The 25912-nt window shown below is 47.5% G+C and overlaps 1 protein-coding gene across 3 annotated transcripts in view; it reads left to right on the top strand.

The window, feature by feature from the left end:
• The window catches only part of Rab11fip3 (RAB11 family interacting protein 3), a 79781-nt gene that overhangs the window by 16910 nt on the left and 36959 nt on the right, over window positions 1–25912 (top strand). For all 3 annotated transcript variants that reach the window (XM_029470952.1, XM_021186565.2, XM_021186563.2), the window contains exon 2: window positions 15649–15742. In XM_029470952.1, coding sequence (XP_029326812.1) covers window positions 15649–15742 — 94 coding nt within the window. The remainder of the gene's footprint in view (window positions 1–15648; window positions 15743–25912) is intronic.

Here is a 25912-nt window from a genome sequence, read left to right as displayed (position 1 = left end):
TCAGATCTCATTACGAATGGTTGTGAGCCACCATGTGGCTGCTGGGATTCAAACTTAGGACCTTTAGAAGGGCAGTCAGTTCTCTTAACCACTGAGCCATCTCTCCAGCTCTTGTTTTTGTTTTTTGAGACCGGGTTGCTCTGTGTAGCCCTGGCTGTCCTGGAACTTACTCTGTAGACCAGGCTGGCCTCAAACTCAGAAATCTGCCTGCCTCTGCATCCCAAGTGCTGGGATTAAAGGTGTGCGCCATCATGCCCAGCACACTGAGCAGTCTTACTATCCTGGTGTTGAGTTAGATGTGAGGGACTCCAAGCTGGTTGTTCTCTTCATCGGGCTGTCATGGCGTGTGCATAGGTGGCCTGGCCTGCGGGGGGAGAGTGATAGGTCTAGGTGGCGGGGGTGGAACCTTTGTTGATGATCTAGGGTTGTGTCCTTTGGCCTCAGTCAATTCTCTGACAGAATCTCTACAGTTCTGTTCTGTAGATGAAGTTACTGGGCCAGCTCCTGCCCCTGTGTCGCTTAGGCTCGGTTGGTCTAAAGCACTCTCAAAAGGAAACTTTGGAGACTGGTGAGATGGCTCACTAGATAAAGGCAACCTGTGGTCGATCCTTTGGACTCAAATAGTGGAAGGAGAGAGCTGGCGCCAGCAAGTTGTGCTCTGACCTTCACACTCACGCTATGGTAAGCACACAGCCCCTCAAACAAGTAAATAGTAAACATAATTTTAAAATGTTGGGAAAATCTGAGTGGGTTCACATGCTTTGACTTGAAGAAAGTCTTTTCTATTCCCTTTGGAGCCTTTTGGAACTCTACAAGGGTGTTGATAGCAAAAGGAAAGTGGCTTCCGGAGCAGAGGACCTGCCGCCTGGTGGGCGGTCCCTGGTGGGTTGTTTCCCTTCCGGTGGGAGGCAGGAGGACAAGGCAGTCAGGGAGCCATGAGGACTTGTTTTCTGTGTCACTAGGTTTTCTAGTGACTGACTTTGTTAGGCTGTGCTCAGGCAAGGAAGAGAAGTGAAGGTGGTGTCTTGTGTGTGTCAATAGAAACCCTGGGAATCCCTGCCTTCACTTTGTCTCTTTTCAGTCCTTTGGGTCACCTGATCACCTCTGCATGTTAGGCATGTTAATCCCTTAAGGAGTGTCCATGTAACTTCTCCACCCCCCTTTAAGCTTGACGGCGCAGAAACCAAGGCATTGTTCTAAACCCGGAGTCACCTCGGGTTTCAGGAAGGCCAGTCTTAGACTCCCTCTCCCCCAGTGAGGGCTGTCGGCCACGAGGACCGACTGTACTTCTTGAGGTGAAGTGATCTGGAAGACTCATGACAGAATCAGTGTCCCCTCTAGAGACGAAGTTTATAGGACTAGACCATTGGAGGATCTGAGCTGAGACCGTGATGGGCGGAGATGGTTGGGGATTTGACCAAGTGCTTAGTCACCCGTTCTTGTCCTCCACTTATGCCTAAGCTTCGTGTTAGTAATCTGAAGGTGGATTTGGAGTCACCGATGCCTTCATTGTTACTCCTCCCACTGTGGCCGAAGTGAAGAAGTCTCCACTTTCCACTGTTACTAGTGTCTTAATTGGGGCTTGAGAATGGGTGGGTGGCTGAGCCCAGGTGGTGGTTGACCCAGCCTAAAAAGCAACGAGTGGCCTGTCTAACCAGCAGTGGCTTGGATCCCTCCTGTGTTTCTCAGGTTACCTTCTGGACATGATAGAGGGCCTCACCTCTGCGGCCTTGTTTCCCTTTCTCCACTCTGACCCCCAGTTCTCCTTCACTGCTTACTAAGTTAATTTCCTCCTAGTTTGAGTGGGTCGAGCTGCTTTATACTGGACCGCTCGGACATGGGTTTAAGCCAATAGAAAGTCTCTATTAGCCAGCCAACGACTACACTGGTGTTTAGGATTCCAGCACAGCACTGAGTCTCAGGGAGAGCTTTTAAGTACAAGAAACATGTTCTGGGTTGGCAGGCTTCAGTTATAAAGAGCAGTTAGCCAGAGGCAGAACTACAGAAGCCAGAAAGCAAGGTTAGCACAGTTAGCGACCTCCCCAGAACTGTGGACACTGATGGATTGGGTCTTCCTTTGACTTTTGGCAGGTGGTGCTGTCTCTGTGCTGAGTTTTATAGCCTGAATGGCACTTGCATCATGGAGTCAGTTGTGCTAACATTTTCTGCTCTTGGAATGAAAGCCCTTTATGTGATGGTCACTTCACAGCTCACTGAGTGGGGAGAAATGAACAGGCCACCCAGTGCCTGGACATTCTTGGTGACTTAACTCTTACGTATTTTGCTTTGTTTGCGAAAGGATCTCAGGTAGCCTGGGCAGATATAATACGCACTATGTAGACTATGCTCGTGACACTTTCGTTTCTGCTTCCCGTGTGCCGAGGTCACAGCCTTACAGCCATGTGCCACCTTGTCTGCCTTTGCTGCCTTTTTCCTTTTAACAACAACAACAAAAAATGATTATTTGTCTTTTCCCTGCATGTATGACTGTGTATCAAGTGTGTGCTCTGTATCTACAGTGACCAGAAGAGGGTGTTGGATCCTCTGGAGTTACAGGTGGCTGTGAACTGCCATGTGAGTGCTATGGGTTCTAGGAATTGAACCCAGGTCTTCTGGAAGATCCCCTAATAACTTTTAACGGCTTAGCCATCTCTTCAGCCCATGGTGCTGTAATTTTAAAGGCCCCTGAAAGGAGTCGTTTCTGGAGATCAGTGCCGTTCACTCTGGACTTGACTCTGTTGGTGTCTCTCAGCAACCCGAAACTTGTGAACCGAGAAGGTTTCTTTATTTATACTGAGACAAAATATTTTTTTTAATTTATTTTATTTCTATATGAGTACACTGTAGTTGTCTTCAGACGCACCAGAAGAGGAAATGGGATCCCATTGCAGATGGTTGTGAGCCACCATGTGGTTGCTGGGAATAGAACTCAGGACCACCTCTGGAAGAGCAGACAGTGCTCTTAAACCTCTGAGCCACCTCTCCATCTCTCCACTATTTATTTTAATAGTGCAAATTTTTTTTGCAGTATCAGTATCAAATATCAATAAGTTATTTCATAATTATCAGAATTGTTTGGGCGTGGTGACTCATGCCTATACTTTCTAGTCCTTGGAGGTAGAGGCAGGAAAATCAGAAGTTAAAGGCTTGTTTCAGCTAGAGTGAGTTTGAGACCAGCCTAGTCTCCATGAGACTCTGTATCACCTCTCCTCAAAAAATTACCAGAATTACATAGACTTGATGCCTTGGCTAAGTAGGGCTGAAACCAGTCCAGCCTCCCGAGCTATCTCATGCTTCCTTCTAGGAAGCCCACTCTGTTGACCCTCATGGTTAGCTTGGAGGCGATGACCTTGCCTTTAGAGAAAGTCTCTGTGTCTTTCTCTGGAGGCTGGAAGTGACTTTATCACTTCTCTAAGCACCTCACCGTGTCTGTCATTAGTGTGTCAGGATTCCATTCTGATGTATGCACCTCAACTTTGATCTGTTGTTGTTGTTGTTGTGCTTTTTTGTTGTTGTTTGTTTGTTTTCTTTTTTCCAAGACAGGGTTTCTCTGTGAAGTTTTTACTGGCCTGGAACTCCCATTTTAGACCAGGCTGGCCTTGAACTCACAGGTATTTGCCTGCCTCTGCCTCCTGAGTGCTCGGATTAAAGGCATGTACCACTGTGCCTGGCTTGTTTGAAATTTAAAGAAAATATATTTTAAAAGATTTATTTTTATATTATATCTGAGTTTTGCTTGTATGTATGTATGTATGTATGCATGCGCATCTTCTGATGGCCAAGGAGGCCAGAGGAGGATATAGAATCCCAAGGGACTGAAGTTATAGGCATTTGGGACCTGCTATGAAGGTGCTGGGAACTGAACTCAGATCCTCTGAAGGCACTTTTAACCACTGAGTCATTTTTCCAGCCCCTGAAACTCTGCCTGTCTGTCAATCTGTCTGTCTATCTAGCTTTGTGTGTGTGTTTGTCTGTCTTTGTGACTGTGTTATTATGCTATGTGCATGAAGTGGGGTCAGATCCCCTGAAGGTCATGTTACAGGCAGAGGGTGAAGTGGCAAGGTAGCTCTGAGCTCCATGGGTAAAGGCGCTTGCTGCTAAGGCTGGCAAACTGAGTTTGCTCTCCAGGACCCAGATGGTAGAAGGGGATAACTGATTCCTGGAAGCTCTCTGCCTTTCACTTGGTGGTGTGGCACGTGCGCGCACACACATGATGTTATTTAAAAAGTGAAAATTTAAGGGAGGTGCCGGACGAAGCCTTTAGCTGCGTTTCAAGTCCCGGTAAGAGAAACCCCATTTGCTATTTTAGGGCAAGCGCTGACTGCTTTGTAGCTTAGGTCTGCTGAAGGACAGGCACGGCTGGGAACCTTTCAACACCTGGCTTCTCCAGCATGTGATTGCCTCTGTCTAGGCCTCTGAGTGGCCTTTCCCATGTAAGACAGTGCTTTCTCCCTGCAAAGCCTGCTCCGTTCAACCTCACAGGCAGTTGGTGTGGTGTGTCCCTGTTTTGTTTTGTTTTGTTTTGTTTTGTTTTTTTGGTTTTTTGAAACAAGGTTTCTCTGTGTAGCCCTGGCTGTACTGGAACTCACTCTGTAGACCAGGCTGGCCTCCAACTCAGAAATCCCCCTGCCTCTGTCTCCCGAGTGCTGGGATTAAAGGCATGGGCCACCACTGCCTGGCCAGGAAGCTATTTTTGTACTGAGAAAACTGAGCTGCAAATGAGCACATTCAGTGTTTAACCTGCCTGTCTCACTTTCAAGTGTAAGTTTAGAAACACACACACACACACATTGCCTTTGTTTTGTGTTTATGGAGCCTGCTGTTTTTATTACAGTTTATTCTATTAATTGCGCGTGGTGGTGTGCATGTGCATGCAGAGGTAAGAGGACAACTTTGAGGAGTTTCCTGAGTTACCTCAGGGCTGAGGGATTGAGCCGGAGTTTGTCTTGTTTGGATGCAAAGAGGCTTTTTACCTACTGAGCCACCGGGCTGACTGTCTTACTCTGTAGCCTTGGAACGGAAGGGAATCTTTATAAGCTGGCTAGTTTTATGTCAGCTTGACACAAGCTAGAGTCATTTGGGAAGAGGGACTCTGGTTTGAGAAAATGCCTCTGTAAGATTGCCCCATAGGCAAGTCTGTCATACATTTTCCTGGATGCTATAGGGAAGCAGGCTGATCGAGCCATGGAAATGAGCGAGCTAGTGAACAGCACCCCTCCATGGCCTCTGCATCAGCTCCTGCCCTGACTTCCCTGGATGGTGAACTACAAACTCAGATGAAATCAACCCTTTCAAACCAAGTTGATTTTGGTCATGGTATTTCATCACAGCAATAGAAACCTAAGACGCCTCCTGACTTAGCATCCTTAGTACCAGGACAACAGGCATGACTGCCCTACCCAGTCAAGAAACAAATGCTTTTTGAAAAGTCCTAAGCACACCTGTAAAGCTACAGTCTCAGTGTCTTGAAGGCTGAGTTATGTGTAGTGTGCTGATGTCTCAGAATACAAATCAATCCAAAAGGCTTGAAAACTCATGGGTAATAAGTCTGACTGTCTTTCTTCCTCCTTTCCCCTCATTGAATAATTAGGAGATGTATTAGCACCTTTCTGTTGCTGTGATAATTGCCACGACCAAGGCAGCTCACAGAGGGAAGGGTTTATTTGAGCTTACGTTCCACAGCGTTAGGACTGCAGAGAGAGGGAGAGCACGGCACGGGAGCAGAAAGCTGAGGCTCACAAAGCAGCGAACCCGCCTCCAGCCTTGCATTCTGCTTGGGGAGATGAGAAAGTGTGCCCTGGATCCTGTTCTACCAACCACCTGGGTACCAAGTATCCGAACAGCTGAGTCAGTTGGGGAGATTCTCACTCAAAGCATCCTAAGAGGAAGTTTTTTGCACCCTGTGCCCAACCTGTCGGCCTCTTGGTGGCAGAGTGCTGAGAAGGCTTGTTGGATAGGTTGGTTAGTAGCTGGTGAGAGTTGGCGGAACCCTGGACTACAACCACGAAGCACAGGGCTTATTTATTGTTAGTCAGAGGCCTCTTGAAGTAGGAGCAGCTCCTGAGGAGGGAAGCTAGACTGCTCCATGCCTCTTTCCTGCAGCTTGCTTGAATTCAACAAAAGGATTTTACTCTGCTAGACCAGTGTTTCTTTGAAATTGAGTTTTTAACCTTGCAAACTATCAGTGAACTACACCAGGGGGATGGAGATCTTGAAGTAATCCACAACTTTGAGCTTTGAAGTGATCAGAAGAATTTAGATGTGCTAGTCCCTTCTGGTCCATGTGGGGCACCAGGTTGGTGCAGCACAGGGTGTCTGTGATGTCATCCGATGAACAGCAGGGCAGTCTGCTATGTGCATGCTTAGTCACTTAGGCAGCTTATTAGAAGGAAAAGTGGGTACAGCAAGATGGGCTGACTGCAGGCTTTGTGGGGTGCATGCGTGTATGTGTGTGCATGAATGTGTGCATGTATATGAGTATGTATGTGTGTGTCAGTGTGTGTGTGTGTGTGTTTAGGTTCACTTTGCAGTTGAGGATGGCCTGGAACTTAGTGAGTCTTCTGTCTCTCTCCACTTCCCCAGTGCTGGGATTACAGGAGGAACCATACCAATACCTGGTTTCATAGAGTCCGGGGTGTCTAACCCAGGGCGAGCTAGGGAGGCACTGATTACTGAACTACCCGTATCCCAGGTCTTCAGTGCGATCTTCAGAAATCACCCACGGTAGAGTATCTCTCCTGCCCACGCTGATACAGTGGAGAGTTTATGGATAGGAAAAGGGGGTCCTCAGAATCTTTGTTTCTGGTAAATTACATCTTGTTGAAGATTTTGATTCACTCACAACAACAAATTTGAATATGGAGATGTTTTTTTCCATGGGCTGTGATTTCCACAGAGAGCTCTAGCTCCCAGGGAACCGTGGCTAGTGCCCTTATTCTGCTCCTTTAGTCCTCAGATGAGTGAGCTGTGTGCTAGCCTCTGTAGTGAAAATGACACACAGTCTGCTGTTCTCCCTTTAGGAGCCAGTGGCATTTCGTATGGCTTAAAGTGGCCTCCCCTGAAGCGTCGTGACTGTCCCCTTGTTCAGTGCTGGCTCTTGTGTCCTAATACTTCACTTCTTTGCTCTGGTTTATGTGCCTTGGCTAATTTCCCAGCTGTGCTGGGCTTTACAAGAAGGCTTTATTTACAGAGTGTTGCTTCCTGGTCACATACTTTTCTAAGATGCCTACTAAGAGTAGGACTCCAGGTTGAAGGAATTAGGCCATCCTTGCATCCTTAGGTCCATGGGAGTTGATTTGTTCTTCAGATTATAAGGAAAATTAAGTTTAAAAAATGTTTTGTATTCAGAGAGTGTGTGTGTACGTGTGCGTGAGGGGGGCGCGTACACACACACACACACACACACACACACACACACGCATTTGCACAGCTGCCTCTCACGGTTAGAGAACACTTGTAGAAGTTGGTTTTCTTTTCTTTTCTTTTCTTTTCTTTTCTTTTCTTTTCTTTTCTTTTCTTTTCTTTTCTTTTCTTTCTTTCTTTCTTTCTTTCTTTCTTTCTTTCTTTCTTTCTTTTTTTGGTTTTTCGAGACAGGGCTTCTCTGTGTAGCCCTGGCTGTCCTGGAACTCACTCTGTAGACCAGGCTGGCCGCAAACTCAGAAATCCGCCTGCCTCTGCTTCCTGAGTGCTGGGATTAAAGGCGTGCACCACCACGCTCGGCTTTGGTTCTCTTTTCATCGTGGGTGTTCAGTGTCTTTACCTGTTGACCTATCTGAGTGGCTGAATATGATGCTTTTAAAGTTAAAAATGGAGTTTAGGTCTCTCCATGTAGCAGGTAGCCCAGGCTAGCCTCAGCCTTGTTATTTATTTTACAGATAGGGATTCAGTGTGTATGGTGGCACATTCAAGCACTCAGACGGCAGAGGCAGGAGGATCTTTCTGATTTGAGACCAGCCTGGTCCAGGCTCCTACACAGTAAGATGGTGTCGTTCCCCGCCCCCCTTTTTTTCCTTTGAGAGGGCACCAGATTCTTTGGAACTAGAGTTACAGAAGGTTGTGAGCTACCACGTAGATGCTGAGAACTGAACCTGAGTTCTCTGCAAGACCAGCCAGTGTTATTAGCCATTGAGCCATCTCTCTAGCCCTCAAGTAAAAACAAACAAAACAACCCCCCCCAAAAAAAAAAAATACAGTGTGTACTCTGCAGGGCGGAGAACGGCAGTGTACTGTTCTGAACCTGTACTGATCCTCTGCCTCTGCACGTGTTTCATCTCAGTAATGTACGTGCAGAGGCAGGATCTCTACAGGGTTGAGGACAACCTGATCTACAGAGCAACTCTGTTGGGAGAAAGTGAATAAATAAAAATAATAGTTAGTAGAGAGAAAAGTAAAAAAAAAAAAAAATCCAAAAGCCATAAGAAAAAGTATATTTTCATTCCTTCTTGGTCATTCTAATGTACTATATAAAGGGCCTGCTCCTAGTTAAGGATATGGTTAAGAGTGTTTGGCCATCTCTGAGAGCGAACGGAACGCTTGTGTTCTGTTAGTCGCTTTGCTGCTGATAGTGTTAGACTTCTCAAGGATAAAGTGGCCAGTGTCGTTCTGGATCGGGTAGCCCTTCCAGAAACAACAGGGTTCTGCAGACTTCTTTCCTTAGGAATCAAGGCTTCTGTGAAGTAAGAAGGGAGGCATTTGATAACCTTGATTCATTTGTATCTAAGAAATCAGCTCTCTGAACTAGAGAGCTAGCTCAGCAGTTCTCTTCCAGAGAACCAGATTCAATTGCCAGCATCCATGCCATGGCTTATGATGGACAGCGCACAACAGTGCTCACTCGTACACGCAGGCCAGACACTCATATTCATGCCATAACCACCAAGCTCAGCATCAACACTACTGCTCGGAGCCCCTTGGGTACCATTGAGGAGACTGGCTCTGCACTGCTGGAGCCAGTCATCCATTTTGAGTCTGACTTAAAGTTGTATGTGACACAGTAGGCTGGGCCTGACGGCCTGATTTCTTCAGGGTCTCTTTTCGGGTGTCCTTAAGTGTAGATTCTGGAGCTGGTATTCTGCCTTTTTGAGCTGGGAGCATATGATGGACACTGAACACTCTCTGATGTCCTGCCGGAGTCCCCAGAGGAGGTAGCTGTGTCTCTGCTACTGTCTGTCTTTGTTTCCTTGTTTCTCCACATGCCTGCCCCTCAGTTCTGCCACTGTTCCTCTGCTGGGCGCTGTTCCATCTGGACGGAAGCCATCACTCCTTGCACTTGTAGTGCCGCCATGGGTTGTGAGCTCTGGCCATGCTTGAGGCTGCTTTGTTGTCCTGTCCTGTGACTTCGACTTGTATCCCCACGGGGCAGGAGGACTCTGTTCTCGCTCTGTTTTCAGTCAGCTGTCCCTTGCTGTTTTTCTGAAGCACCCCTCTCTCCTTCACTTCTGGTGTGGGTAGGGGACGGACAGAGACAATGCTTGGTGTCAGAAGTATCCTGTCCTCCCAGGCCTGTCCCCGTCCCCCCAACGGCCTGCAGTGTCCTTTCCTTCCCTGGTTGGCACTAGAATCTTGTTTGCCGGCTTCTTTCCTGGGTAGGGCTTCTGTGAGATATTCTGGTGGCTCACTGCCTTTGCTGTGAGTGCCAGCCCCCTCACAGAGGAGGCTCTGGCACTATGTAGGCTTTGTGGATTGACAGGTATGGCCTCAGCAAGAACCCGTGCAGCTGCAGGATTGAAACACACTTATCCATCCCTAACTCACACGCTATTATTAGACACTGTTCTAGTGCTGTGAAGAGACACCGCGACCAAGGCAACTCTTATAAAAGAAAGCATTTAATTGGGGGCTGGCTTACAGTTTCAGACGTAAGTCCATTATCATCATGGCGGGGAGCACGGCAGCAGGCAAGCAGCTGAGAGTTGGACATCCAGATTCTCAGGCAGCGGAAAGAGAGAGAGAGCAAGAGAGTGAGAGAGAGAGAGAGAGGCAGGCCCTGGCATGGAGTTCTAAAACCTTAAAGCCCAGCCCCAGTGACACACTTCCTTCACCAAGGCCACACCTATATTATCCTGGAGCAGGTGGTAGGTGGGGGTGGGGGTGGGGGTGGGGTCTTCCTTATTAGACACCACAACTGCTCACCATGCTGAGGGATTCCTCTATAGTCATCACTACACTCTCAGCCCAAGTCTCTCCTGAGTCAGGGTTCACCCTCCATCTGTTCCCCTTCCCTCATTTTGAAATTTTATTTATAGAGTACGTATCCATATAAAGAGGGGGGGTAGTGGACCCTTTCCAGCCTTGCAACTCTGTCATGCAAATTCAGTTGTGTCTGTATTTACCCACATGTATAATTTACATATAATTTAATATTTAGTATTACATATTTATTTAATATTCATATCTAATCTGTTCTAAATATTCAGTTACTACTTAATCTTAGATAAATAATACTAATGTATTTAGAAAATATAGAAATTAAATAGAAAATATATTTATAAATATAAGTATTAAATAATATATATTTATTTAATTTTAAGATACAATGTCATATATATCCCAGACTGGCCTCCACTCACTATGTAGCTCAGGCTGACCTTGAATTCCTTCTGATCTTCCTGCCTCCACCTCCCAAGTCCTGTCATTAAAGATCTGTAGTCCCAGTCCTGGCTGGGCATGAAAGCTAGGACTTCTGAATGCTAGGCAAGCACTCTACCATGAAAGCCCAACCCCCGCCCCGCCCCGCCCCGCCCCCGCCCCCCGCCCCGCCCCCGCTCCAGAAGTTTGAAATAATTCCACATATGTCAGTAAGTGTATCTAGACAGTGCTCTAAGATATTGCCAAGTCTATAACCATTCACAGCAGCTCATGTCATCCATATCCAGTGAGTGTTCACATTTCTAGCTACCTTTAGGTGTGTGTTTAACATGGGCTGTCTTTCTCCCCCCAGACAGAGTCTCTGAACCTAGAGCTTGCTGATTCAGTCAGCCTGGCTGGCTAGCAATCCCCAGGGTTCCTCCTGCCTCTGATCCAGGCGCTGGAATTATAGGTGCGCACTGTTGGGCTCTGCAGTTTTGTAAAATGCGGGTGTGGGAGAGCAGACTCAGGTCCTCATGCTTCCGTGGCCAGCCTCGGTCCTCTCCCTACGGAGCCAGCAGCCCAGGTCTTCTCTGTGCATGGTCCATGTCCATGAAAGCACTGGTTGTCCTGGTTGTCTTCATGAAATCAGCAGTTCATTTTCTGACTCTGTCAAACTTCTCAAAAACTGAATCTGGGTCCCTAGGATGTGGACAGCCGTCCCTTTTTTGCTCTCTTTGCTTCTTCTTGCTTGGCTGCAATATCTGGCTCTGGGTCCTAGCTCTGGATTCTTGTTTAGGGAGGGGAGGTGGTGTCAGTAGGGTCAGGATATCGCCACCTGCTGGTGGTGGTGTGTTGTGTGCTCAGGACAGGCAGGCAGATCCTTTTTGTTTAACTGGCTTTCTTTCACACAGTGACTAGGCCAGCTTATCTCCTAGTTACGCCCAAGCACACCTGATGTGTTTGCTGTTGCAGTTGTCAAATCTGCAACCTACTTTTTTTTTTTTTTTTTTTTNAGACAGGGTTTCTCTGTGTTGCCCTGGCTGTCCTGGAACTCACTCTGTAGACCAGGCTGGCCTCGAACTCAGAAATCTGCCTGCCTCTGNCTCCCAAGTGCTGGGATTAAAGGCATGCACCACCACGCCCTGCGCGGTTGTCAGTCTGAACTCTTGTTCTGAAAGGTTCTGGAAGGAAGTCTCTCCATATTGCCTCCTGAGTCCTGCTGTTGGGTCACAGCAGTTTTGGATAGCTACTCTGTTCTCAGCTGTGTTGCTGGGCTCCACACCCAGCTGCCACATTTCCATCGTCACACAGTAACTCCTGCTTCTTCCACAGCTGGGTGTGTGGGCCACGTCCTTCCAGGCCTCCTCATGCTTTAGTAGTAGGTTTCTCTCACACAGTGCTCTTGAAGGAACTCCAAGCCATGACCACAGCTACAAAATGTAACCATAGTTCCTCCTGTCCTCTTCCCTCATCTCCTCCCTCTCTCTCGTCCCCTCCCTTTCGGAGACCTTCCGAAACAGTCTTTTAACCAGATTGGCCTTGAATTTGCTCCATAGCCGAGGGTAACTTTGCACTCCTGGTTCTCCGAGTGTTGGGATTTCAGGAGTTCTCTCCCCACGTCCACAGTTGGTTCTACCTTTGATTTTTTTTTTTCTTTTGTTTCTTGTTTCATTAACTCTGTTTTGTTTTTCTAATGCTGGTGATTGAACTCAGGGCAGGGCCTTGAACATACTAGGCAGGTACTCTAGCACTGGGCCACACTCCCAGGCTGTTTTTAAAATTAATTAATTCTATTTAGTGTATGTCCCCCAAGTATGCACACATGTGTGAGTGTGCACATTCTCAAAAATTCATATGTCCGTCCCATGGTGTGTGTGTCCGTTACAGGACAACTTTGGAAACTGACTGTCTCTGCTCCCCTGCTCTACAGGTTAACTCAAGTTGTCAGACCTTGTGTTCGAGAACTTTCACCTCCTGAGCCGTTTCACTAGCACATCTTTTTATTTCTGTACAGGGTCTTAGTAAGTTGCTCAGCCTGGCCTTGAACTGACTGTGTAATCCAGTCTCGCCTTGAATGTGTGGTCTTCTGGCCTCTGACTCTGCTGTAGCTGTGCTTACAGGCCTAAGCTCAGCTTTTTTTTTCCCTCCTTTTAAATACATTCTCAATTCATAGTGCCACTACAATTCAAACTCAGGATTGTGCTGTGATGTGAGTGTCCACCATGGTGCAGAGATAAATCTTGACAGAGCCCTTGTGGAAGTTGTCCCTCTGCTCTGGCCTATGGAGGGGATAGCTCTCACCAGACACTTGATGCTGGCACCACCATCTTGGGGCTCCAGGCTAGAGTATGAGAAATAGGCTTCTGTTCTTGTAGATCACCCAGTCTGCAGTACATGGTGTTTTTAGTCATCTTCTGACTCTTTCTCTCTTTCTTTCTTTCTTTCTTTCTTTCTTTCTTTCTTTCTTTCTGTCTGTCTGTCTGTCTGTCTGTCTGTCTGTCTTTTTCAAGACAGGGCTTCTGTGTAGTAGTCTGACTGTTCTGGAGTTTGCTTAGTAGACCAGGCTGGCCTCATGCTCACAGAAATTCACCTGGCTCAGCCTCCTGGCTATCCTGGAACTCACTCTGCAGACCAGGCTGGCCTCAAACTCAGAAATCCGCCTGCCTCTACCTGGGATTAAAGGCGTGTGCTTCCACTGCCTGGTTTTTAACCCTTTCATAAGGGACCGTGGTTCTTAGCAGCACTTGGACTGCTGGGCTTACAGTGTCTGTCATTGTGAGAGCCATTGCTCTCTCAAGCTCAGTGTAACCTAGCTCCTCTACAGAGTCACCTGATTTCTGTGCAGCTTGAATTTCTTATGAATTCTTCCCTTTGAAGTTCAAAGCCTTGGGAAACATGCTAGGCAGGTACTCTTACACAGACTAAAAGTTGTAGAGAGGGTCTTTGATGTATTTAGGTGCATGCGCACCACATGCACGCGTGCATACGCCACGTGTTTAAGAATTCCTCAGAGGACAAAAGATGGTATTAGATCCCCTAGGGCTGGAGTTAGACGTGACTGTGATGGACCTGATGTGGGCGCTGGGACCTGAATTTGGGTCTCAGGTTGCTGATCCTTTCAATCAGTAAGGCCCCGCTTGACCTTTGTTTTGTGTTTGAGACAGGGTTTCTCTGTGTAGCCCTGGCTGTCCTGGAACTCATTCTGTAGACCAGGCTGGTCTAGGACTCAGAGCTCTGCCTGCCTCTGCCTCCCAAGTACTGGGATTCTTGTGCCAATACTTGTGCCCGTTTGTGTGCGTGTGTGTGAGATAGAGGTGGGAGACAGACAGGCCTTTAATCCTAGCATATTAGAAGCAGAGGCAGGCAGAGCTCTGTGAGTTTGAGGCCAACTATAGGGTGAGTTCCAGAACAGCCAAGGGTCACACAGAGAAACCCTATCCTGGAAAACAAAAAACAAAAACAAAAACAGAAACAAAAAAACAACAACCAAACAAAAAAACCCAAAACAAAAAAACCCAGCTCCTGGGCTCAAGCAGTCTTCCCACCTCAACTTCCCAACAGCTGAGACTATAGGTGTGCATTAGTTTATTTATACATACATGTTTGTGTGTGCATGTGCACATACAGAGGCCAGAGGTTGACTTTGGTTATCTTCCTCAATCACTGTCTTCCTCGCTTCCCCAACACACACTCACTCACACACTCACACACTCACTCACACACTCACTCACACACGCACACATGCACTCACTCACACACACACATACTCACACTCACACTCACTCACTCACTCACTCAATCTCCCTTGCATGTGGAGGCCAGGGGAGAACTCCGTGTCCAGTGCCCTGCTCCATTGCTCTTCATTTTGTCTTTCCCTGAAGCTGGAGTTAAGATGACAGCCAGCAAGCCCCGGTGATCTGTGCCCGCTGGCCCACAGGGCTGGAGCTGGGTGTGTGTGCTGTTGTGCCCAGATGTTTACATGGACGCCAGAGATTTAAAGCTAGGTCCTCATGCTGGCGTAGCAACCACTTGCCTGGGGAGCCATTTCCCTGGCTCCACCACTGCCTGGCCCAGGACAGGGTCTTCCTGAACCCAGAGCTAATCAATCTGCTAGCCCGGCAGCCAGTGGGCCCCGGGGGTCCTGGGCCTGCTTTCCCAGTGCTGGGCACTGCTGTGCCTTGCTTTGTATGTGGGTGCTGGGAACTGGGGATGCAGCTCAGGTTCTCATGCTTGCTTGGCAAGCACTTTGCCAACAGAGTCATCTTTCTACCTGTTTGTAGACAAATTCTCACTATTTGTGTGTCTTGCTTTTTTCTTTTAAATTAGCACTTATTGTATACTCTAGATTCAACTCATTCATACAGGATTTACAAATACTTTCATCTATCCTTGGCTGTGTCTTTTGATTTTATTAATGTTGTCTTTTGAAGCAAATAGTTTTGGTTTTGTACTCCCCATCCCCTTCTTTGAGTTGGGTCTTTTCTGTAGACTAGGCTGGCCTTAAACTCATTGTGTAGCCCAGGCTGGCCTTGGCTTTAGGTAGTCCTCTGGAATGCTATCAGTCTGCACATCTGGCTTGGCAAAGTTTTACACTTTGATGAGATTCAGCTTACCCTTAATAATGTAATTACACCTGCTTTCTAAAAAGCTGTGTCCACTGTAGCATGCACGTGTAGGTAGCAAGGGTCTGTCTGCCTACGTTATTTTCCACTAAGGCACTGCCACTGCTTAGAGAAACTCATTTCAGTAAACATGCTAGAACAGTCTCTAAAGCTTCCCAACACCTGATTTTCCCACCAGGGCAGCTCAGTTGTCATCTTCGAACCAGGGTGTTATTTCTAAGGTTAGGAACACTCTACTCTGTGCTACTGGCAGATCCCTCCAGGTTGCCTCTCTGCCATGTGGCTGGAGCATTTGCCGTGGCTGCTTCTGCTTCCTTGGTCAGAGGTCTCAATAGCTCTTGAGCTCTGAACTGGGTGAGCAGGCTGCTGCTTTGTAGAATGGTAACGGAGTCCGTGTCCAGTGCGCCCTGCCAACTGTGAAGTCTGTGGGTAACACACTCTCCTGTGACCTTTGCAGGTGAAGGACTTAACTCAGTACCTGGACCCGAGTGGGCTTGGCGTAATCAGCTTTGAAGATTTCTACCAAGGGATTGTAGCCATCAGAAATGGAGGTAGGTCAGTGGGCTCCACCCCGTGCTCCACCACCTCTCCTTTCTCCTCAGCGTTCTGTAACTGTCCATTCTTCCCCGCCCACTATATAGCCCTGGCTGGTTTGAGCTCACAGAGATCCACCTGCCTCTGCTTCTCAAGTGCTGGGAGTCAATGCGTGCACCATAGTACCCGGCACAGCCCATTACTTCCTGGATTCCCAAAGCATCTGATGTTCACTGTTCTCTTTCCTGTTCTGGAAACCCCGCTCTCCATGATTGAAAGACTCTCAACTGCTCGTTTGCAGTGTGGAAAGCTACTTCCCTTCCCCAGCATTTCATGAGGAAAAATTAAAACTGAAAAAAGCATACAGTTATTATATATTCCCTACCTATTCTGCATGCGAACAGTGTGCTGTGTGTGCCCCATCCACTGTCTACAGTCCATCTTCGGTGGAATGCAGTCGGCTCATTACATTCACGCACTTCCCACTAACGCACTGGCGTGCAGCCTGACCCTCACCTAGAGTTTGGCGTTTGTTCAGAGGCTTTGTCTTTTTAAAGCAAAATGTAGCTATTGTGAAACGTGCAAATCTTGTGTGTGGCAGCCTGAGTTGCGACAGATCCCTGAGCCTCCTTCTCAAATCTCCCATGAGACTGTCACAGCAAGTCCCTCCCACCTTTGTATCTACCCTGGGCTGTTTTCTGTCTGTACCTTAATTCCTCGGTTTTCATGTGAATGTGTCCTTTATCTATCTGACTTCTTTCCCTCAGCATGCCTCGTGGCCCCACTGTGTGGTTTGCATTGGCTGTGACTGTTTTCAGACGGTGGGGTGCTCATCTCACTTTGAGGATGTCTGAGTGGAGCTTTGAAGGTCTGTGTTCACGCTTGTGTGGATACATGTGTGCCTAGGCTCTGGTAACCACCCTATGGTTGACCCTATGCTGGGTATAAATTTAGCATCTTCACAGTGGACATGCCATTGGACAGTCAACTGTTGGCCCCTGTGTTGTCCTTTTTAATCAGACTTGCTACCATGGAGCTAGGGTCGGCAGTGATGGAGTGTGAGCCACAGGCTTTCTCCTCCCCACACACATCAGGGCTTGGCTGGGAGTCACCAGGTGAGATGGGCTTTGAGGATGCCTATGAGCTCCACATCTCAGCTTGTCTTTCTTACCTGTCACACCACAGATTATTACTGACAGGATCACTTAGGATGGAGTTTCTAGAACATCGAATCCTCTAGTGGTTCTAGAGAAGTTGCTGTGTTTGTCCCGTGCGTTACTCCGTTTGGTGGTTTCTCACCCATAAGTCTGTTGTGGACACCAGCCTCTGGGGATAATATTAGGAGCCAGCATCAGAGTGAGACCAATGCATGGTGACAAGAAGCCAGCCAGATGAGGTACCTCTGTTGTCTAGGCAGAAGACAGGAGCTGAGACTATTGTGCCGGCCACCCTTCTCTAGGGAGGAGAAGCAGGAAGAAGGGAAAGCATTTGTGACCAGGGAGCAGAGAGCCAGCCTGTGTGATGGGGACTGGCCAGGAGGGAGGGCCGCTGTGATGGTCCAGTGACATTCCCACTGTGGAGAGGCAGGCAGGTGAGTGAGCAGAGCGAAGCAAGGGCCTTAGTAGGGAATGGGGTGAGTTTCCTGAGGGGTGAGATAGAGAACAGCCAGGAGATATGCACAGGCCCTAGGCTGAGCCTTGGCAGGCTGAGCCCTTTGGCTGACTATATGCCTGACCTGTAATTGATAGATTGCAAGGAGTTAGATTTTTTTTACCAGCAGCTTTTCTGTTGTATGTATTTTTGTGTGTATGAGTGTGGGTGTGTGCCTGTGATCTCAGGTGTCCACAGAGGCTGGGAGAGGACCTGAGACCCCTGGAGTCCTCACAGCAGCCTTTACCCCATCAGGGATTTAAATGATATCTTGATGTTTAAGTATATTTTAAAATCTTGGCATTAAACCTGGAATGATAGTAACTACATGTATCTGAGTATTTGGGAGACTGAGGCAGGAGGATTGCTAAGAGCTTGAGGTTACCTTGATTTATATAGTGAGTTCTTCATAATGGGTTACAGTGTGTGACTCTGCCTCAAAGACCTGCTCTACCTCTATACCCTGAAACTCGTGGGAAGTATATTTGGGGATGTGGTGGGACACGAGACAGCAGGCTTACAGGTAAGCATGGTCAGACTGCCTGTCACCAGCAGCCTTTCACATAGATCATCTAGCACATGTGATACATGCACACAAGACATAAAACAGCTGGCACTCTGATTGCTTTGTTCAAAATGGGCAATTCTCCATCATGACTGCCCATCTCATTATAGATTCATAGGTAATGTCCCGTTTTAATTTGGAACCCCAGAGGTGCAGAACACTGGGCTGATCACCTGCTCTATGCGTGCCAGGCAGTGAGGTTGGCTCTGCACCATCTAAGCAGTATTCCCGGGTCCTGTCCACAGGGAGCTCTCGATTGGCTTACTCAGAGTTGGGCAGTTGATGGGACAGACCTCATCAGGCCGGGAGGAATTGCAGCAGGAGCTGTGGGTAGGTAGGAAGAATCTATAGAGATGTCCCTGTGAGATGATTTCTCCCTGGCTTCTAGTTAGTGTACTCTGCTGGACGCCAGCCAATGAGAAACGGTGTGCTCTCTGCTGTGGGCTGTCCTTGCATTTTGACTTGGAAGGCCCCTGCCCCCATTTTCTGGACTTCTGTGCTTCTCTGGTCAGAGTCTTTCTGTCTGTCTGTCTGTAGGAGAGCTCGCTAGCTGGTGACCATGACTGTCTTCTGAGTGGCCCGGGTCTTGGTTTAATGACTGAAGGAGCATGTAGGTGTTTTTCATCTCCAGTGACAGCAAACAGCTGTCTGTGATGTCTTGTCACCCCGTGTCACCCCCAGTTCTACTCCCGTTTGCCAGATAGGACTCAGTCATGAACTTACTGTCCCCTTGCCTTCCAGGACTGATGGTATAGCCTCTGTAGTGCCCCTTGTCCTTTCCACAGGGGAGGTGCTTCTTGGCCTCTGCCTGAGAAGAGGACATGCTGGTCCTGGTGAGGCTGCCAACTCTCTTCACAGCCCACTCTCTTCTCCTGCTTTCCTCTCTGAGGAGCCATCCTGGCTGGTTACACCCAAGCCCTATCCGCCCTGCCGCTGCTGTCTGTCCTGGCCGCCGCTTTCCTGGGGTTCTTTTCATTTTGACTTGCTTTCCTTTTCATTTGTTTCACTTTTGTTGTTGTTGTTTTTGGAGATAGTGAATTCATGGAGATCTACCTGCCTCTACTTCTCGAGTGCTACAGTGAAATGTGTGCACCACCTTAGGCTGGTTGGGTTTTGAGGCCAATTCGTGTAGCCTGGATTGACTATGTAGCTAAGCATGGCCCTGCACTGTGAATCTTTCTGTCTCTCTGCCAAGTGCTAGAGCGAGGTGAGCATTACCACTCGTAGCTAGGCTGCCGTGTTTGAGACAGCGACTTCCTGTGCAGCCTTGGCTAGCGTGGTTTTTCACTGTGTGGCCCATGGTGGCTATGAGCTCACAGCAGTTTACTTCAGCCTCCAAGAGGTGGGTGACAGGTTTGTCACCTGGGTCCATGCCTCTTTGTAGAGGTGTAGTGACAAACCTGTCACCCACCTCTTGGAGGCTGAACTGGTTTATTTTGTTTTGAGATAGGGTTTCTCTGTCTAACCCTGGCTGTCCTGGAACCTGCTCTGTAGACTAGGCTGTCCTTGAACTCAGAGCTCTCTCTGCCTCTGTGTCCCACACCCCGAAGCTGGGATTAAAAGCATGCCTGCCATGGTTTTGTTTTTGGTTTTTTGGTTTTTTTGTTTGTTTTTTGTTTTTGTTTTTGGTTTTTTGAGACAGGGTTTCTCTGTATAGCCCTGGCTGTCCTGGAACTCACTCTGTAGACCAGGCTGGCTTCGAATCCAGAAATCCACCTGCCTCTGCCTCCCAAGTGTTGGGATTAAAGGCATGCGCCACCACCGCCCTGCTGGGGTTCATTTTAATTTCATCATTTTTGTATTCTTTTTCATTTATATTTTCACCTTGATTTAATTAGTGATAGAAATCTCCTTGCTGGTTGGTAGCACTTCGGATGATGCAGGGTCTCAACCTCATACCACACTGGGGAGACATTGCTTTGAGTTCAGCTTGTACAGAGCAGATACTGGGCCTGGAGGATGGTCTGAGCCTCCTTGGTGGCGTCCTTAATGGAGCTGAGCTGTAGGGAGCTGCAGAGATAAGGTTAAATGAGGTCGACCTGTGAGATGTATTTGCAGACGAGAACAGGATCCTTTGCCTTTGGTGCTGGCTTTCTAGTGGGAAACAGACAGATGATAAGGTGGGAGACTGGGAGCTATGGGGGTGGCACCAGGCAGGGGGTGTCTTGTGGGGGGCCTATAGGGAAGCTGGAGTCAGAAGGTAGAGGAATGAGCAATGGAGATAGCGTCTGTCCAGTGGTATAATGGGAGGACTTGGCCTTTTCTGTGACAGAATGAGCTTCATGATTCAGCCGCAGCCTAGGCCATGAAAAGTGCTCAGTGGGACAGTCCCCTGCCTCAGCCATTCTGCCAGGCACTGGAGGAACTGCCCAGTGTATCTGATTAGGGCTGTGCCTTGCTTTTCTGCTTCTGTACTTTGGGGGTTTCATTTACTTGCGATTAGGAAGACACAGAGAGAGACTAGAATGAGAGGTGAAGTCAGAGATGGTTTTTGAATCATTTTGTAGCATTTAGAAGAGAGACGTCACACATCTCCAGTGGTGTTCTCTTCAGGTCTCACTGTAATGTTCTGTGCAGCTATAGCCAGCCTGGATTGCCTGTCAGCCTCACTCCATGGGGGAGCAACACAGTAAACCACACAATATATTGACCCAGTTTGCAGGGAAGCGCAAGACGCCTGCTGTCACAGCCACAGGCACTGTTCCAGGAATAGAATGAGACAGGCAACTGTTACAAATAGGCCAGGACTCTGGTTCTTGTGCCCCTACTTCAAGTTTCCACTTAATAGTGAGCTGTGGTGGTGTGCACACCTTCAATGCCAACATTCAGGAGGCACAGACAGTTGGATCTCTGTGAGTTCAAGGCCAGCCTGGTCTATATAACAAGTTCTAAGGCAGCTAGGGCTACATAGTGATATCCTGTCTCAAAACAAAACAAAAAAATTCCACATAAAGACACATAGGCAGGAAGATCGCAAGCTTAAGGCCTGCCTGGGCAACTAAGAGAGACCCTGTCTCAAAGTAAAAAAGCAGGGCCGGAAAGAGGTCCCGGTGTTAAGAGTACTGCCTACTCTTCTAGTAGACCTGGGTTCAGTTCCTAGCACCCACATGGCAGCTCATGACCATCTGCAGCTCCAACCCAGAGGCTCTAACACCCTCTTCCGGCCTTTGTGGGCACCAGGCATGCAAGTGATGCCTGCCAACATACATGCAGACAAACACTTAAACACAAAAAAATAAAAGTAATTAAATAAATATATATATATATATATATAAAGGGGCTGGAGAGACGGCTCGCGTTTGGGTCTTTGCATCCATGGTAGGCAGTTTTTGGCTGCCTCTAACTCTAGCCCAAGGGCTCCAGTGCCTCTTCCAGACCCCACATTGAAGTTATAATTATGTGGATAGATGCACCTATATTCCCCTTTCTCTATATAAATTTAAGATTGGTTGTATATTTATATTTTATCTCATTAAGGTATTATTTATTACTAAGCAAAAATAGTACCTTCAAGGAAAAAAAATGTGTCATCGTGGATGTTTACAAGTGACTATCTTATGATCGGCAGGGGGTCTGCCCTGGCTTCACAGTGTAGACCGACCATGCTGGTCTAGAATTACAGAGATCTGCCCGTCTCTGCCACCACTGCCCTGTTCAAATATTTCACCTCCATTCCAAATCATCCTTAACTTTTTAGAAAACAACACATTTTAACTGTAGAGACATTCTGAATTCACATGAGATCTTCAAAATTTTCCTACTTTTGAGTAATGCCAAACAATAAAAATACCCTTTGTATTTTCTGTTATTGGTTGAAAACGAAACATTCGAACAAGCACCAAGCAAGGAAACAAGACAGTTGTACACTTTTGGGCCAGTGTGTTGTGTCACGCTGTAGCAGTGAACCCTTAGCGTTAGGGAAGTCAGGTGGTGCTGCCCAGTGCTGGCTGACCCTTAGCAATAAGAGCTGACGTCTCACAGCCAGAGCGCTCTGAGTTGCAGCTGCCGTCAGTTTCCTTTCTTCTTTCAGGAAGAGCCTTTCTCTTTCCTCTATTTTTACTGCTGGAATTTCACATTCCATCACTCAGACCCCTCCTTACCTAGGTCCTTTGAGAGGACACAGAAAACAGTGATCATCTGTGAACATGTTTTTTTTGTTTGTTTGGTTTTTTTTGGTTTTTCGAGACAGGGTTTCTCTGTGTAGCCCTGGCTGTCCTGGAACTCACTTTGTAGACCAGGCTGGCCTCGAACTCAGAAATCCGCCTGCCTCTGCCTCTGCCTCTGCCTCCCAAGCACCATCGCCCGGCATCCATGAACATGTTATAACTAGTTCTATAATGAGTAACAGCTAAAGCAGGACTATACAAGATCCAAGCGACTTCTGCCGTGCTGTTCCATGTTCTTTTAACATGGAAAATATTTTTCCCTTTAATTTCTGCATCTCTCCTTAAGACTTCAATTTACCAGTTGTAAACTTAATGCCTTATCAGGTCAGATACCTGGATCCCTTTTTTTTTTTTTTTAAAGATTTATTTATTTAATGTATATGAGCACACTGTAGCTGTCTTCAGACACACCAGAAGAGGGCGTCAGATGCCATTACAGATGGTTGTGAGCCACCATGTGGTTGCTGGGAATTGGATTTCTGGAAGAGCAGTCAGTGCTCTTAACCACTGAGCCATCTCTCCAGCCCTGCCTGGATCCTTGTTGTAGCTCCGGGAAGATGTTCCTTTTGGACTTGTGTGTTTGCAGGCACCTGAAGCCAGCATGTGTCTGTGATGGTGAGCCTTGCCCCCATGGTTCAGTTCAGCCTTCTGCTGGTGCTGGCCAGGCCTTTCCAGCTTCTGCCCACCATGCTTCTGCGTCCGCGTCCGCGTCCGCGTCTGCACACTTCAGACCGCAGCTTCGGGCCTAGGTCTCTGGTGTGCTCCTAACCATGCTGTGCTTGGGAGAAGTGGCAGCTGTTGTGCTCTCAGACTTTGGTCTGCTTTCATTCTTTTTAAAATAGACCAGGCCTCTTGTCTGGCTACCCTGGCCCCCATTCCAACCTTTTCCCCTGCACCTTTTCAGGCTGTAAGCTTGGGTTCCAGTTGTCTCACATTGGGCACCAATTGTAGATGAAAAGATTATTATGCTCTGTATATATTAATTAATGCTAGCAATTAATACAACAGCAATTATTCCTTAACCAACTTTTCCCCAAATAACCACACAGAGACCTTTTAATATTTGAAAGCCTTAGGCATTAGCTGGGCAGGCTCTCAATTAGTTTATCTAAGTTAACCCAAACTCCATCTGGCTCTGTGGCTGGCTGGATCTTTTAGACCTGTGATCAACTCTCTCTCCTCTCATGTCTCCTGGTGAAAGACTTTCTCCTTCTTCCCAGGGTTCCTTCTGCCTCCTAGGAAGTATCATCTACCACTTCCTGCCCAGCTAATTGGCCATCAGATTTTTTTATTAAAGCCAATCAAAGAATGCCTTAGATAGGTGAGGAAGGACAGTGACACAATTTCACACAGGTTGCCCTGACACTACAGGCACCTGTACACATACCTACCTACAGACACACATAATTTTTTTTAATAAAAAAAAATTAAAAAGAAGAGGCAAAACCAATTTAACATTTTTTCTTTTGTTTTCAAGACATGGTTTCTCTGTGTAGCCCTGGCTGTTTTGGAACTCACTCTGTAGACCAGGCTGGCCTCAAACCCTGAGATCATCCTGGCTCTGCCTCCCAAGTGCTGGGATTAAAGGTGTGTGCCACCGTACTTGGCAGACACTAGTATTTTTAAAGAGACTATAAACTTGCCAGCCACATTTACATGTCCCTCTGGACTCCATGTGGGTGGGTACGCGTAGATGACTTGCATGCCCCAGACTGCAGACACATTCATGGATCTACCGTGCTTGGTGGGTTTTAAAATTTTAGGTTCCTAATTTCAGTTTTGGAGTCTGAAGCGAACTTGCTAACATGGCAGTAGGAAAACCTGCTAGAAATGTCCCAGCCTTTCAGCCTGACTGTCTAGGATAAGGTGACCTTCCCTCCTGATTCTGGAAGGTTCTGTCTGTGGCAACAACCAGCTGTGTTAGAAGCCGTGGCTTATGTGGCTTTCCTGGAGCTCTCCTGGACCAGATAATGCAGGGCCCACAGCTTGAAGTGGTAGAGGCCGGGTGTGCCTGATAGCTGGGCTGCAGGCTCCTCCCCTTTTCCATGGTCCTGCCTCCACATGCGCAGCTATGCAGAGGACCCGTGATTCTTATTAAATTATAAACATGTTGTATAATGTGTGTGTGTTAGAAAAGGGCATCAGATCCCTTGGGACTAGAGTTACAGATGATTGTGAGATACAATGTGGATGCTGGGAATCGAACGAAGTTTCTCTGGAAGCACAGCTAATGGGTCTTAACTGCTGAGCCATCTCTCTAGCCCCCAAACCCACAGTTTTTTGGAGGCAAGGTCTTTATATGTGCCTCCAAATCCACAAGTTTGTTTGTTTGTTTTGGTTTGGTTTTGTTTTTAAGGCAGGGTCTTTTTCTTTCTCCCTGGCTGTCCTGGAACCACTATGAGGAACAGGATCACAGAAATCCACCCACATATGACTCCTGAGTCCTAGGACTATAGGCATCTACCACCATGCCCAGCCCCAGCAATGCTTAAAAGCCACAGACGGGAGCAGTGTGTAGTTACTGTATACACTGATGTGACTCAGGTGAGGGACAAAGGACCCTCCCTTCTCCTATGAGGGATGGGTAGCAGGCCCGAACTTAAGGTTCTCTTGAGAGTAACCCTAGCTGTTCTGATTAAGAGTATAATAGCTGTGACGCTTGGAGGACAGTGATTGACAGCATGAGCGTCCTTGGGCACTGCCCTCACACCAGCACTGTGTCTGACTGCTTTGTGATCCGAGTCCTTGGGCACTCACAGCGCTTCTTCAGTGTGCCCTGCCTTCAGTTACCCAGGTCTGGTAGTGGCCAACTCTTAGAGCTTGTTGGGATTTTATGACTGTATTTTTCTTCCTTGGTGGAGTGTGACTCCCTGCATGAACCTCTGGTCTTTTGTGGCCTGTTTAGAGGAAGCCAAGGCTGACCGTTCCTAAGCATTTCTTCCAGAAGATCTAGGGAAGGTTGCTGTTGCACTTGGCCCTTGATGTATGACTATGTAAGCTAGGTATGGTTCATACCTGTAACCTGCGCTCTTGAGGATGGACACAGGAGGCTACATGGCTGACTTAAAGCCAGCCTTGTTTTTCAGAGACTTGGCCTCAGGAAGAAAATAAAAAGAAAAAAAAATGGGACTATGATTTTTTTAATTACTATTTTTGTTTGAAACAGGGTTCCATGTGGGTCTGCTGTGTGCACCAGGTGAGTTGGCACACAAGCCTAGTAGGATTCTCCTTTCTCCATCCTGCATCCTATCATTAGAGAACTGGGCTACAGATGTATGATACCACACCCGGTTTTATGCAGATCCTGGAAGTCTGTATAAACTCAGATCCCCATGCTGCACAGCAAGCACCTTAAAAAAAAAAAGATTTATTTATTTATTTAAATAATTTATTTAATGTTTATGAGCACACTGTAGCTGTCTTCAGTCACACCAGAAGATGGTATTGGATCCCATTACAGATGGTTGTGAGCCACCATGTGGCTGCTGGGAATTGAACTCAGGACCTCTGGAAGAGCACTCAGTGCTCTTATCTGCTGAGCCTGAGTGAACTTTTTTTTTTATTATTATGTAAGTGCACTGTAGCTGTCTTCAGACACACCAGAAGAGGGTGTCAGATCTCGTTAGGGATGGTTGTGAGCCACCATGTGGTTGCTGGGATTTGAACTCAGGACCTTCAGAAGAGCAGTTGGGTGCTCTTACCCGCTGAGCCATCTCACAGCCCCGAACTTTTTTTGTTTGTTTGTTTGTTTGTTTGTTTTTGAGACAGGGTTTCTCTGTGTAGCCCTGGCTGTCCTGGAACTCACT

The sequence above is a fragment of the Mus caroli genome, chromosome 17, assembly GCF_900094665.2.
Source record: "Mus caroli chromosome 17, CAROLI_EIJ_v1.1, whole genome shotgun sequence".
NCBI classification, from domain to species: Eukaryota; Metazoa; Chordata; class Mammalia; order Rodentia; family Muridae; genus Mus; species Mus caroli.
This window is presented reverse-complemented; position numbering and strand designations above follow the sequence as displayed.